Raw genomic sequence first — 15,001 nt, forward strand, 5'->3', positions numbered from 1 at the left:
AATGTCATTATATGTATATTGAATTAAATTATTATATAGATTTGCCTGCTCATATAATAAAGTGTTCAAAACATGTCTCATTGTTTGACATTGTACCTATGCTTACTTGACTATTGATTAAAACAACGCACGCAACCTGTTTGCAATTTTCAAGAGCTTGTTAGGTATCTATTTAGCTTGCACAAATTGAAAATTTTCATCTAGTAGTGATTGTTATAATCTTTAATTTGAAAATATTTAGTATATATGATTGTCCTACTTATTGTACAGTTATTCTAATTGAATTGGTTCTTATGTCAATGTGGCAAGAAAGTCTGAAAACTGGCTCCTTACACGCTTCCTCCTAGTTCGGTAGGCTCCGCTCTAACTTTCTTTGTAATAAATCTGGAAGTTAGCTAAGTATGTATTTTCTCCGTTTCTTTTTACTTGCAACATGTTGACTTTTACCCTATTTATATATTTTTCTTTGATCGACTTTAGTGATTTATGGTTAAGCAAAAATATGGTCATGTGGGATCTAATTTGTCTAATTTGTCTTATTTTATATTTTCATAGTATAGAATTTTTATTTTACTTAATAATAATTAGAGATATATATATAATTCAATTATATATACTTTGACAAACGTAAAATGAAAAATGTTGTCAGTAAAAAGAATCATAGGAACTACTTCGTAATTGTTGGAATAACTTGCAATTCCTTACGAAGTATATGGATTTCAAGTGCTCCTCTCTTCCTAATATCTTTTTTTTTTCCTAATATAATACAAGTTTTGAGCATAAGATTAGCTTGCAACTTTAGCCATCGTGTATACCTTTTTTTTTTCTTGGACAATCGTTGTTATTTCTTGATTAAGTAAGTTGCTTGATTAGAAACAAGTACTTTTTTCCAGTCAAAAAAAAAAGTACTTTTTTTAAGTAGCGTAATGATTTGGGAAGGGCGTTGAATTTTCTCATGTACGGAATATAAGGGGATTATCATCTGTTACATTAATCATCATTGAATATTCTCTCTCTCAAACAAACAAAAAAAAAAAAAAAAAATCATGATTGACTATTCTTAAGATAAAATCTTTATGTCTACGTCTAAATATCTACATATAGTTTTTTAATCAAATAAGATAAAGTCGATCGCAAGCTTAGGGTGGACCGAAGCACGCACATAAATATACGCGTATCCGCATAAAATGCTCGCTATATATATTCCTTTTGAATGATCTAAGTGATGACGTTGATGGTTTGAATGGCAACGAATATTGATACTTGGGGTAGAAGGGAAACCTTTATTTTGATTCACTGACAAACAATTGGAATTTAATAGAAACACATAAAATTAATTAAAATTAGCCTTACAAGAATGTAAATAAAATTTATTAACGTCTATTCACTAAGTGCTAGCATGATCTAACTTTAACCTTGTACTGTAGAGCCGATATAAAGAAGCATATATGTATTTCATGATTGAATGAGAAGAAGCACTATTATTATCAACGTTTACTTATGTTCTCTTTTGCTTCTTATTCCAACAGGGGTACTTTTCAGTCACTAATAAACAAATTGGATGAAATTGATGTGGTTCAATCTGATTTCACTTGAAAACTTAGAACGGGAACGTGTAAATTATGAGGAATTTTAGGGAGCGAATTAGTGAGAAAACAAGCAGAAATTTAACAATAGATCAAATTACAATCAGTAAATAAAGATATAGTGACCGTTTTTTAATCAATCGTTAATGTTGGTCACAAAATAACCACATTTTTTATTGTGCATGCAACATAAGGAGATGAATAATAAAAGGTTCAATCTGATTTCACTTGGATACTAATGCTCACAAAATAACCAGATGTACGGATCTGATTTGATGAAGTCGGGTTGGGTCTGATCAATTTTTAAAGTTGTGTCCTGTTAAATTATTCTGTCCATACATGTCGAAATCTAAATCGGATATTTTTTGAACCGGGTCGGATGGGTTTTGATACCTCTAAACGTGGGTAAAAAATGTTTATAACAATGACAAACCATTGTCGTGACTACTTTCATTCCGTGTGCCTATCACGTAAATTGTTTTTCCAATAAAGGAATGTATTTCACGATTTATGCAAACCCCAAACAAGTAAAAAAACAAAATTGAACGAATCAATTAATAAAGTACTCCTTTAATGACAAAGTGTCATTACCCCTTCATGGGTGCATACAAATTAATTAATAGGTTAAAACCCAAATAAAGGCAAACCATAATTAAACCTTGAGTTACAAGTATTTAAGATTAGAAGTAGCAGAAATGGTTCTTCTTAAGAAGAAGAAAAAAAACTTGGTCGTAAATCAAAGTACTCGTTTAACTTCATATTTCGGAACACATACTCACACATGTACCTAACACGTCGAAATCTTTAAGCTTTCTTGAACCTAACCAATAGAGGACGATCATCCGTAAGACCCAAAAACCTAGTACCATCCTCGCCGATAAAAACACCTACATCCCCGCACATCACCGTACAAAAAATACAAACACCGGGACAATACGAAATCTTATAATCGTACTTTCCATTCCCACCCTTTAAAATCCGGAACCAGTTACTCAACGTGTCGACGCCCGGGTTTCCAATGGTTCCTCCGGTTCCCACATGTTGCTTTCCAGTGGCCTCGTCGAAGGCTAGGGTCCATCCCGTGGATTGTACGCAGCTGGAGGCGGCATCGAATACGATGTTTACGTCGGAGCCTAGAGGGATTCTTTTTTCATTTGGATTAGTCGTGTAGAGCTTAAGGGGTAGGCCATTAGAGACTTCGTGGTTTTCTTGGGCTACGTAGAGTGGGCATGATTCTGTAGCGTTTTTAGGAGATATTGTTAGGCCTCCGCCTCGGCCTCGGATCACTGGGAGGATATAGTAGTTGGAACCCGTTTCGAGAGGGCGGCCATTGATGTCGAGGATCGGAGTTGTTTTTACGGCGGTGGTAGATGGAGGGGAGAAGAGGATGATGAAGGTGGCTACTAGAAGGATAAAATGAGTCATTATCGTTCACTTTTAGGGATATTTGACTTCCTAAGAGATCTTGAGATTGGGGAAGGAATGGTAGAAAAAATGCATAGTATAAATAAAAATGGAAGAGGTACAAAATAAGTTACTCGTAATATAAAATTATTTATAATAACTACACTTAGCTTCACCTCCATTCAAAAGTAAACTAGATCCAACAATGTTTACTTCAAAAAATTCTTATTATCATGCATAATTTGAACAATAACTCGGCTAAAATTTGAACGCAAATAATATTTATCATGTTTAGATTTAACACGTCAAAATTTAGCTAAAATTAGAATTATCTCGTGCAATCTTAAATGAAATAACACAAAATCCTATTTTCAAGAATTATGTTGGGTTATTCTTAAAAAAATATGTTGGATATTTCTGACTTTTGTAAAGCTTAAGCAACAAAGTGACATTACTTTGAGTATATTGTTCAAAGGAGTTTGATACTTCATATATCATATTTTGGTAAGGGTATGATGTGTCAACTAAATTTAAACTTATCAACAATAAACAAATTGCCATAACACAATGCACCACCTTCTTTCCTCTAAACATTAGGATGTTATAGTGCTTTTCTTTTTTGAAAATCTTACCCTTAAAAAAAAAAAAAAAAAACCACACCATCTTTATACCTATGTCTTAGCATATGTGTGCAGTGAGTGTCACTCTATGCACATATCAGTGCATCTATAAAATTCACATTTTGAGCCATTATTTTCTACACAAAAGTATTATCGGTTTGTTGCTAACAAGTACATGCTATCAAATATATATAGTTGATGGTTAAATTTTATTTGATGTACGGGTTGCACATAGAGTTTTTAAATCCAAGTCTTATGGTTAACCCTATGGCCTATGTAATGATTGAGGCATTACCCAAACCCAAACACTAGTTCTAAATTAAACCTAAATGATAAAAATATCTTATATATTAACAAAGGGAAAAAAATTTGATCAAAGTATTAAATATAGATATGTAGGCTCTTTCAAAATCTTCAATTAAGCTTCAATCGTATCCACAGTACACTTTAATTCAATTTTTTTTTTCGTGAATAGTCTCCACATGATTAGTAAAAGCTTCCTTCTATTTATTTATTTTTACAGTGGTTAACTCGGTTTGAAGTTGTTCTCTATTAAAATAAAAAATAAAAAATTGTTCTCCACTACGTTGTAGTTCAGTCATATATTTTGAAGTTGTTATTCCCCCTTTTAAACCCAACTCGATCACGAGAGGCCAATAACAAGGGAACCTATTAGATCGACTTAACAATGAAATGTCTTTCGTCGTTAATAAGACTAACGACCAATGACCAATAATTGGACAAAAACGTATTTTGAATACTAAAAATTTCAAATAAGGCAAACAAATAAGGATAAAGTTAGAGGTGGCAAATGTGTCAAGTCATGTTGTGTTTGTGTTTGAAGTTAACGAGTTGGAAAATCTCAATCCTAACCCAATTCATTTGATAAACATGTGTTGTGCTAATAATCTATTTAATTAAATGTGTCAGAAACCTAAACACTAATATGTATCTTCCATGTCCGGTTCGTATCGTGCTATATGAAAAGGTGTAAGCCTCGTTTAATATATTTATCATTAAATCTACAAAATATTGGTTTTTCTCTTAGGCAGATTAGTCGACAAAATATGAATTGGCAACTACGCGTCTCCCTTTGATTGAGGGACGTTAAAGTCTAGTCAATAGGGCCCCACTATTAAGTAGTGTTAATGTTGTGTTGGAAATCTCAACCCCATGAATTCAATTAATCTTATCATGTTGTATTTTGTTTAATAAAATGTGTCATATATAAGCCCCTAACATTATTTTGATTTTTTTGGCTTGATTCATATCGTATTGTGTTAGTTTTTGTCCGCTTTAGAAGGAGCTAGTAATAATACGATTAGTGAATATGAAATTTAGAAAGAGTACAAGCAAGTATGCCACCTGTCATCCACGTTTACTATCTTTGAATAACACTCAGAGAAAGCCATCGCAAAGGTTTAGTAGCCTATATGACAACAAGCTATAGCATGTCATTGTCCATGTGAGTCATCTATTCAAAACAGATGTGTGTATTACATACATAATGCGATCCTAGAAATATTTAATAACAGTAACTATTACTGTATTAAAATTGGTACATTCGTTTAAAAATACTTCCATCGTCTTTTTCTATTTCACGTTGGAAATGAAAATTCATCAAACAATGACAATTGAAGGGATAATAATATAAAGAAATTTTTGGGATGAAATAAACTAATAAATTAAAGGTTGAGTGCATGGTTTACTAACCAAGTCAGAGTGTATATCAACAAGTTAAACTAAAGCTTATATAAAGGCCCTGTTACTCTGTTAGGCACGTAACTACATAATTTTTTTATTTAATAAGTCAAAACACTAAAATATATTCAAAAGTTGACACTTAATATACTCGAAATAGTCAAAACCAAGGACGATTAGAATTAATTAATGAAACTAGTACCCATTTACAAAATTAGACAATACGTTCTATAAAAACCATATCCTTTTCCTTCTTACTCACCATCAATCCTCCAAACACCACAAAAAGGAGTAGAAAAAAAAAAATGAATCCTCTCATCCCATTTGCAATCACTATTCTTGTATGTCTCTCCCCTCTTCCCACACTCACCGCCGTTGTCCTAGACACCAACGGTGAGACGGTACGTAACAGTGGCGGATCCTACTACGTCGTCCCATACGACGGTAGTGGAGGTCTCAGCCAAACAAAAAGAGTAGGGAGCTCACCATGCCCACTCTATATAACTCGTCAAGCTAACTCCCTCGGCGTACCAGTGAGGATATCTTCCCCTCTTAGAATAATCGATATTCTAGAATCGACTCGTGTTAGTATTACCTTCGTAACCGACGTTACGACTTGCGAGGGGCTGGGGTGGCAAGTGACCACCGGTGGACAATCGTATGTGACTACCGATGGTGATGATTTCAATTATTCATTCGCCATTGAGGTGGCTGGGAAAAAGAAGAATACTTATAAGATAAGGACTTTATGTACATCGTTAGAAGGTGGAGTTGAAAAAAATTGTGGTGATTTAGGTATTATTAAGGAGAATGGGTTGTTGGGTGTCACAAATGAAAAACCACTTATTGTTCAGTTTAAGAAAGCCAGCGATCCTGGTGAGAATAATCTTGGAAAGTCAATTATGTAGTACGTATAACATTGTTTTAATTTCTAAATAAATAAACTAAGCTTCTATGGAGTAGTTGCCTCGGAAGTATGCGTTGTGTAATTGTGTCATTATTAATAAATATTAATTACACTAATCATCGCGTAATTTTGACATGCATTCTAAAATTAACACTGTTGTTATCTAACGCATCGGGGCGCTCGTAAATAAGATCCCATTATAGTTACAATGGCTATAATAATAATAATTCGGTATTGCTTTTATAGGTTATTGCACATGTGTGATCTTGTCCCAATTTTTTTCTTCCTTTGGTTCAATTTATCTATAGGGTGCTATTATGATCATAAGACGGTCTTATATTGTATTAGTTTTCACGAAAATCCTTATAATATGCATACCATCACAATTATTAAACTTCACACAAAAATTGGGTTTTAAATAAATCATTTCTGGTCGGTAAAAGAAAACAATTCTGTTGGCATTTCAAGTCTCGCAATAGCTGCTTTTTCTATGTACTTCCTACGTTCCTATTATTTTTGTCCTATTGTATTTTTTTGGTGTCGAACTTATGAAACTAACTTTGACACAAGTTCTTACAAATCTATAAAATTTTCCCTTAGTTTCATATTTTCTTCTCACTTTGACCAATTTTGTCTCAAAAAAGATTTTAAGTGAGAAGAACAATAGAAAATGAGGGAGTGTATTTAAGTCATGTGAGATATTGTGCAGGAGCGTAGCTACAAGCGTGGCCCATAATTTTGTTGTTTGGCCCCCATAGATTTTTAAAATATAGTAAGGTGGCTAACGCGCGCGATGCACACACCATATCTAGCCATTTTTGGAGACTCCTTTGAGTTGTTGGCAACGAAAAAATATGTAAACAATTTTTTAAAAATTATTAATGTCCGTATACTGATCTTAAAAGTTTTATTTTTTTAAAAGGACAAATAAGTAAATAAACATTTTAGAGGGTATAATTGTTCAAACACCATTCATAAGTGTTAAATCAATAAATCACACAAGAAAAAATTTAGATGCAATTAACATCATATTAATAGAGGCATATAGGTAAACAAACATTTTTAAGGATATAATTATCCTCACACTATTCATAAGTGTTTTCTCATATTTTTGAAAAGGTAAGGATACTTGTATACTCATTTAATTATTGTTGAATTTTTAAAGGCTTAGTGGTAACTGGTAAGTGGGCATAGAGTTATTACACGGGGTTTAAGGATTAAGGTTCAATTCTACGTAGTATAGAGTTTTGTTTTTATTTTTATTTTATTGGGAAACATTAGAAAATTACTCACATGTGACTCTTTGACTCCTTAATTTTAAATTTCATAAGCTTCCTCATAAAACATAACTCCAACAATGTTAGATCTTTCAATTCATCTTATTCTTTTCATCTTTTTTTTGCCCAAATTCACTACTAATTAACTTCTTCAACTCTTCTATAAGTAGATTTTGTTTCATTTCTTCAATCTTCTACACATATTGAATGCAATCTTGTAATTTTTTATACATTATCGCCTTTATTCTACATATATTGTCTAATTGTTTAGTAATAATTTGTCTATAGATCATCGTTTATTTTTATTTTTATTTTTTAATGATATAACAGGTATAATTATAAAATTAAAAACTCATAGTTTTTTAAAGTGAGTGGCTACAAGTGGATTTTATACCATTTTATACATAGAAAAACAGATCTCCAATAAGTTTAACATGGAATCTATTATACAAGTCAATGATTTTGTTTCTATGAAAAATCATACAAGTAAATTCTAGACACTTACATATTTTTTCCGTATCCGATTTGTGTCATATTATATGAAAAAGTGTAAACCTCGTTCAACATGTTCATCATTAAATTTATAGAATATTGTTTTTTTTCTTAAATAGGTTGAGTAGCGTTAATTTCATGTTAAAAATCTCATACTAACTTGACCTATTTAATTAATCTTATCATAACATGTTTCGTTTAATTAAATGTGTCATACGTAAACTCTGAGCACTATTCCATTTTTTCGTGTTCAAATCATGTCACCCAGCCTTTCCATTATCGAATGAAAATGAGACAAAGCAAAGCCCTTCCCACTTCTGTCCTAGTAACTGCTGCTACTACTGATGTGCTGGGGTATGTATGAACATAATGTCACTTTGACACATAATTAATGAATCTTCCCCCCTTTAAACAAAAAAAAAATAGGCATTCCTACTTTTTTCATCATTCTAGCTAATATTTTCTCCGTTTATTATTAAATACATTAATTTTAAAATACGGATTCTAAGACAATTTTTAGAGTAGAGAGAGATAAAGAGATAAATTAAAAGGGGTCATGTGATATGAAAGAGAAAGGGAGAATTTATTGACTAAAATAGAAAGTCATGCATCTAATTTAAAAAAACAGCAACTTTTGTGTGCGGCTGGCCACACCGTGTGGCCAGCTGACACACATCAAGTAACCCCTAACTGACGAGTAACCCCTGACTGAGTAACTCCTGACCGGCCGAATAACCCCTGACCGACCAAGTAACCCCTAACTGAGTAACCCATGACCGACTTAGTAACCCTTGACTAAGTGAGTAACCCCTGGCCAACTTAATAACCCTTTACTGATTGAGTAACCCATGACCGACCGAGTAACCCCTAACCGATCAAGTAACCCCTAATTGAGTGAGTAATCCATATAGCACTAATAAAGTAATCCTATAATGATTAGCTACACGATATGACCAGCCACATATAAAAATTTGGGAATAAAAAAATACATAGGAAGTATTAGCTTTTGCCTAATCTAGACAGCGCAATACAAGTAGTAGTCAATAAGAAATATCGATTGAGTACAAGCTAGTATGCCATCTATCACGCACGTTTATCATCTTTGAATACTCAGAGAAAGCGACGGGCCGCGCGCAAAGGTTTCATAGCGTATATGACAAGCTATTGTCCATGTGAGTCATCCATTCAGAACAGATATGTGTACATACATGTGGATGCATTAATGTGATCGTAGAAATTTTTTTAAATAGTACATATTGATGTACTATTAAAATTGGTACGGAGTATATTTGTCTCTTTTTATTTGACATATATTAATTTTTGACACTATTAATAATACTCTACTTTTTTAAAAAAAAAATTGTGATATATAATGATCTAAAATATAATTATACATGTGTGACATTGTAAAAATCATATTAATGTAAATTTTCATAATATCAACTTTTTATACTACGTATTATAACTTTTGTCAGATTTTGCGGAAGCAATAATTTGGTTTAAGGTTTTCTGTTTTTCTTATATTAATCAAAAAGATGGAAGAGTACATTTATACAAAGTCTTATGGAACAATATCCATAATTATCCTAAATTATTGCCTATTTTACAGCCTATCAAAAATTTTCTAATTGGTACAATATATACAATTATATTATTTTCTACACTCCCCCTCAAGTTGGGCAGTAGGTACACCAATGCCTAACTTGCTCAGTATCTCATTGAAAGCTTCAGTACTAACAGCTTTAGTCAGAATATCTGCTAGTTGATCTTTTGACCTGACAAATGGAAGCTTGATCGCCTTTTCTTCTAATTTATCTTTGATGAAATGTCAATCAATCTCAACATGCTTCGTTCTGTCATGCTGAATTGGGTTTTCTGAGATACTTATAATTATAGCAGCTTTATTGTCACAGAATAATTTACATGCAGTTTTCTGTGGAAATCCTAATTCCATCATGAGTTTCCGAATCCATAAGATTTCGGTAATCCCCTTCGCAATTCCTCTGAATTCTGCCTCTGCGCTTGATAGAGCTACCACCTTCTGCTTCTTGCTTCTCCAAGTAACCAGATTACCTCCCACTAGAGTAAAGTACCCAGAGGTAGACTTTCTGTCATCACGATCTCCTGCCCAGTCGGCATCTGTATATGCAATTAGATCAAGATGACCATTTTTGGCGAAATAGATTCCTGTACAGCTTGTTCCCTTCAAATATCTCAAAATCCTCATAACTGTTGTCATGTGTTGTACTTGTGGAAGATGCGAAAACCTACTCACTACTCCTACAGCATAGGCTATGTCTGGTCTTGTGTGAGCTAAGTATATGAGTTTTCCCACAATCTTCTGATATTGCTCTCTTTCCGCCAATTTTGCCCCTTCAAGAATTTGAAGACCATGATTAGTTGCAATCGGTGTCTCGGCTGGTTTACAGTCTAGCATTCCAGTTTCTGTCAGGAGATCAAGGATATACTTTCTCTGGTGAATGAAGATTCCTTGTTTCGACCTTAGAACCTCTATGCCCAGGAAGTACTTGAGAGTCCCTAAGTCTTTCATCTCAAATTCTTGAAACAATTTTCCCTTTAAATCAGTGATTTCTTCTTCATCATTTCCAGTGATAATCATATCATCTACATAAATCAGCAGGCAGGTAATTCTATCTTTGTTCCTTTTCAAGAACAATGTGTGATCAGAATTGCTCTGGTTATACCCAAACTTCTTCATAGCTTTTGTGAACCTTCCGAACCATGCCCTAGGAGACTGTTTTAGACCATAAAGAGCCTTCCTCAGTCTGCACCCTTCTCCATCTCTGAATTCGTGAGAATACCCTGGAGGTGCCTCCATATACACTTCTTCCTCAATACTACCGTGAAGGAAAGCATTTTTAACATCAAACTGATATAGAGGCCACTCCTTGTTTGCTGATATTGAGAACAAGACTCGTATTGTATCAATCTTGGCAACAGGGGAAAAAGTCTCGGAGTAGTCAATTCCATATGTCTGGGTATATCCCTTTGCCACTAAACGAGCCTTGTATCTTTCAATGGTTCCATCTGCTCGGTATTTGATGGAGAATACCCATCTACAACCCACCCTTTTTTTCCCTTTGGGAAGAATGCATTTCTCCCATGTGTGGTTTTTCTGTAGAGCTACATACTCATCCTCCATAGCTTGCCTCCACTTTTTGTTCCCAAGGGCATCTTCAACTATTTTGGGAATGTCAGAGGAGTATAGAGAAGCAGAAAAAGCTATAGCCATACTGGACAAGTTCTCATTGCTGATTTTCTGTACAGGATATCTCGACCGTTGAGACTCATATTCTGGATCATACCTCCTTGGAGGAATTCCTCTTGTACTCCTGGGAGGTAACTGATATCTGTCTAATGTAATGTCACTAGAAAAATTATTAGTTTCGGGAAGAGTATCAGTTTCAGAGTTTTCAGAGGTTACCTCTACTGATGAGTTATCAGATGAATGCTCATCAGATAGAACAGGAGTAGGAGATGGATGCTCATTAGACGGATCATTAGACGGATTTGAAGTAGGAGGAGAAGAGACTGATATTTCAGGAGCAACATCGGCGGTATTACCTACTTGTGTTGTAGAATCTGGAGTCATCATTTCCGGATATGTCAACCAGCTAAGGTCATCACTCAAACTCTCCCCCTGAGGACTAGGTTGGGTATAGTAGTAAGACTGTTCAAAGAACTCGCAATCCAAAGTAGTATAGACTTTATTTTGGATAGGATCATAACACCGATACCCCTTTTGATTTACCCCATACCCAATAAAAACACATTTAACAGCCCTTGGTTCCAGTTTGGTGCGAACTCTTTTCGGAAGATGAACATAGACAACACATCCAAAAACTCTAGGAGGTAATGAGTGTGAAGAGGGAATTGTGATAAGTCGTGTTTTGTGTATATTATTTGGTTGGTTTTTAGTTAGTTTTATTAGCTTAGTCGAATGTTTTAGTCCATTTTGGTGTAATTTGGTTTAGTTTCGATGATTCGATGCTTTTATGGGTAGTTTCGTTGTTTTTGATGTATTTCAGGATTAACGGAGTAATTGAGTGAAAATAAAGCAAAACGTTGATGAAATACTTGTCAAATATGACACCTGTTCACTATTATGCTCATAACTTTTGATATACAAATGATAATAGAGTGATTCAAATTTCATTGGAAAGTAGACTTGAAGACCTTTCCAACAGTATATTACATGCCTCAAACAGAGCTCCGGATATGAAGTTATGACTGATTTAAAATGAGTGATACGCGCAGCAGGGGAGGCACGTCCGTGCCTGGAAGTCAGAAGCTACCCAAGTTTATGCACGCAGGTAGGCACGTCCATGCCTATGAAGAGGCACGTCCGTGCCTCCTGGGATTCTTGTGCGTCAAGGCTTAGCCGTTTTTCTTATCTTTTTAGGCTCATATAAATACTTTTTAGCCTTGTTTTTCTTTTTTATCTTTTATTCATTAAGCCTTATATTATTTTTTTATTCTCTCATTAAGAACTAGTTGTCCATCTACTTTTCTAAGTTTTTATAATTCAAGATTCAAGGTTTCTACCTTCAATTTTATTCAAGATTTGGTATTTATTTCTCATCCTTTATTATTTAATTATGTTTTCATTATTTATTGTTGTTTTCGTTTCTTTAATCATGTGTGAGTAGATTCTTTAATTCAAGATCTAGTGTAGCCCTATTATTATTGATGCATGAATTAAATCTTTAAATTCTTTAATAACTTTAACAATTGAATTGCTAAATTGATTGTGATTATGTCAATGCTAGGTTAGACGTAACTATAGTATTGCGATTATTCCATTGTTTTTATCACAGCGAGAGTTGGGTATAAACGGATTTGAGTAAATCAATTTAGGGTTTGATTCTCAACACGAGAGTAGTTGGGTTTGATAATTGGGAAGTGAGAGTAATGTGTTTAATGTCTTTAATATGCATGATACCATGAGAATAGGATTGATTGTATGTTAGGGAAGCCATTGATACTCGAGAGAGATCCTTGGTAATTATTAGGGTTTACTTTTCCCCGTTCACTTGAAATCGTATGTTAAGGGTAGAATTACAATTGCATCAATAATAGTTGTGGTGAAGCTAGATCTTGGATGTTTTTAATTGCTTGATTTAATCATCTTAATTAGTTTGTTTTCGAATTTTTCCTATATTTTAGGCCCTTAGTTATCGATTATAATTGATTCTTGCTTAGTAGAAATTTGAGTCTAATTAATTGTTCCTGAACCTTAGTCTCTTGGGATCCGACCCTTACTTGCCAGTCTACATTAGTATTGGTCTGTTAGGTTATTTTTGATAGGTGCGCGACACGCCTACCAAATTGAAACATGTGAACCAAGAGTGTCAAGAGGAGTGGCATAGTTGAGAGGTTTTGTGGGAAGTCTGTTAGTGAGATAGGTAGCAGTAGCAATAGCTTCAGGCCAGAAATAGACAAGGACATGAGATTCTATCATAATAGCTCGGGTGATTTCAAGAAGGGTTCTGTTTTTTCCGTTTTGCCACACCATTCTGTTGAGGTGTGTCGAGACAAGTGGTCTGGTGAATGAGGCCATGATCAAGAATGAACTGTTCCATGTCTAAGGTAATATACTCCCCCCCATTATCAGATCGTAAAATTTTTGGTTGAGCACTGAACTGAGTACAAATCATGTGGTAGAATTTAACAAAGACATTAAACACTTCAGATTTTTGTTTCAAAAAATACACCCAACTCATACGAGTAAAATCATCCACAAATAGAACAAAATATGAATAATCATGAAATGAAAATTCCGGAGCTGGTCCCCATACATCAGAATGAATCAAAGCAAATGGTTGATTACTATCAGTCGAACTAGGATAATACGAATGTTTATGGCTTTTAGCTAACACGCATGCTTCACAATCTAAGTCTACCACAATGTTTTTTAAAGAGGGAAATAATCGTTTGAGATAACCTAATGAAGGGTGTCCTAGCCGGCGGTGCTACATCCAGAGTTGATGTTCCGGTGATCCATGGGCAAGCAAAGCGGTACCATGTTGAGTTGTTCCATCCACATAGTACAGTCCTCCTCGTTCAGTACCATGACCAATGATCCGTCCCGTCTAAGCATCCTGCACAATACACCCAAAAGATGTCATAAGAACAGTACAATTAAGTTCCCTAGTTAACTGACTAATAGACAAGAGTTTATGAGTAAGACTAGGAATTAAAAGACAGTTCTGTAAATGAATATTAGAAGTGACATCCACAGTTCCGGTCCGGGTGATGGATACACACTCGTCATTTGCAGTTTGGATTTTGGTACGGTGGGAATCGGTAGGAGATAAAATATCGGAAGGCTCATATGTCATTGTATCGGTGGCACCACAATCAAAAATCCAAGTGTCGGATAATTGTTTGCATACAAGGCCCAAGGATCTGGTTTTATTTTGGGTAGTGGTTTTGGGTTTTTGGGCTACGTTTTTTTGGTTCGTGGGTTTCTTGGTTAAGTCACTTTGGGCTGTATGGATTTTGTGGTTGTTGGACCAAATTGGGTCATTGTCACATGGTAAATAATGGGCCACGTGAGAATTGGGTTGGCAAGGAGTATGATCCACGTGTTTATGAGGTTTGCAAAGTGACGGTTTAGAGGTTTCAAAGGAATTGGACACGTGGTTGGTGAGGGAAAGTGACGGGTTAGAGGAAGTGATTCTAGGTTCTTCTTTTCTTTCTATATAAAAGGAAGAAAAAAAGGTACTATTTCCATTTTCATGGAAATTTCCGGAAATTGAGGGATTATTTGAGGGTTTATTTCCTTTTTCATGGAAATTTCTGGAAATTGAAAGATCTTGAACGATCTTTCCACCTTCATTGAGCCTTCTGGTTTCATCTTCTTTTTCCTTTTCTACCGTCCTTTTCTTACCTAGTGAGCCACCACAAACGGTGGTTTCACCACCTGTACTTTCAGTCTGGTACGCTGCCGTTGTGGGAGTGTCGCCACCTGTGCCTTGTTCTGCTAAAGCA

At 34.6% G+C, this 15,001-nt stretch overlaps 2 protein-coding genes across 2 annotated transcripts; one reads left to right on the forward strand and one right to left on the reverse strand.

Moving 5' to 3' along the window:
* Positions 1 to 2,063: 2,063 nt before the first annotated feature.
* LOC110707362 (kunitz trypsin inhibitor 2-like) lies at positions 2,064 to 3,124 on the reverse strand. Its single transcript, XM_021885391.1, has one exon. It carries the CDS (start codon positions 3,009 to 3,011, stop codon positions 2,391 to 2,393), a length of 621 nt encoding a protein of 206 aa, XP_021741083.1. The 5' UTR covers positions 3,012 to 3,124; the 3' UTR covers positions 2,064 to 2,390.
* Positions 3,125 to 5,616: 2,492 nt separating this feature from the next.
* Positions 5,617 to 6,219, forward strand: LOC110714396 (trypsin inhibitor BvTI-like). Its single transcript, XM_021892904.1, has one exon. It carries the CDS (start codon positions 5,617 to 5,619, stop codon positions 6,217 to 6,219), a length of 603 nt encoding a protein of 200 aa, XP_021748596.1.
* The last annotated feature ends 8,782 nt before the right edge of the window (positions 6,220 to 15,001 follow it).

This window comes from Chenopodium quinoa, unplaced genomic scaffold, assembly GCF_001683475.1.
Source record: "Chenopodium quinoa cultivar QQ74 unplaced genomic scaffold, ASM168347v1, whole genome shotgun sequence".
In the NCBI taxonomy this organism is placed as follows: domain Eukaryota; kingdom Viridiplantae; phylum Streptophyta; class Magnoliopsida; order Caryophyllales; family Amaranthaceae; genus Chenopodium; species Chenopodium quinoa.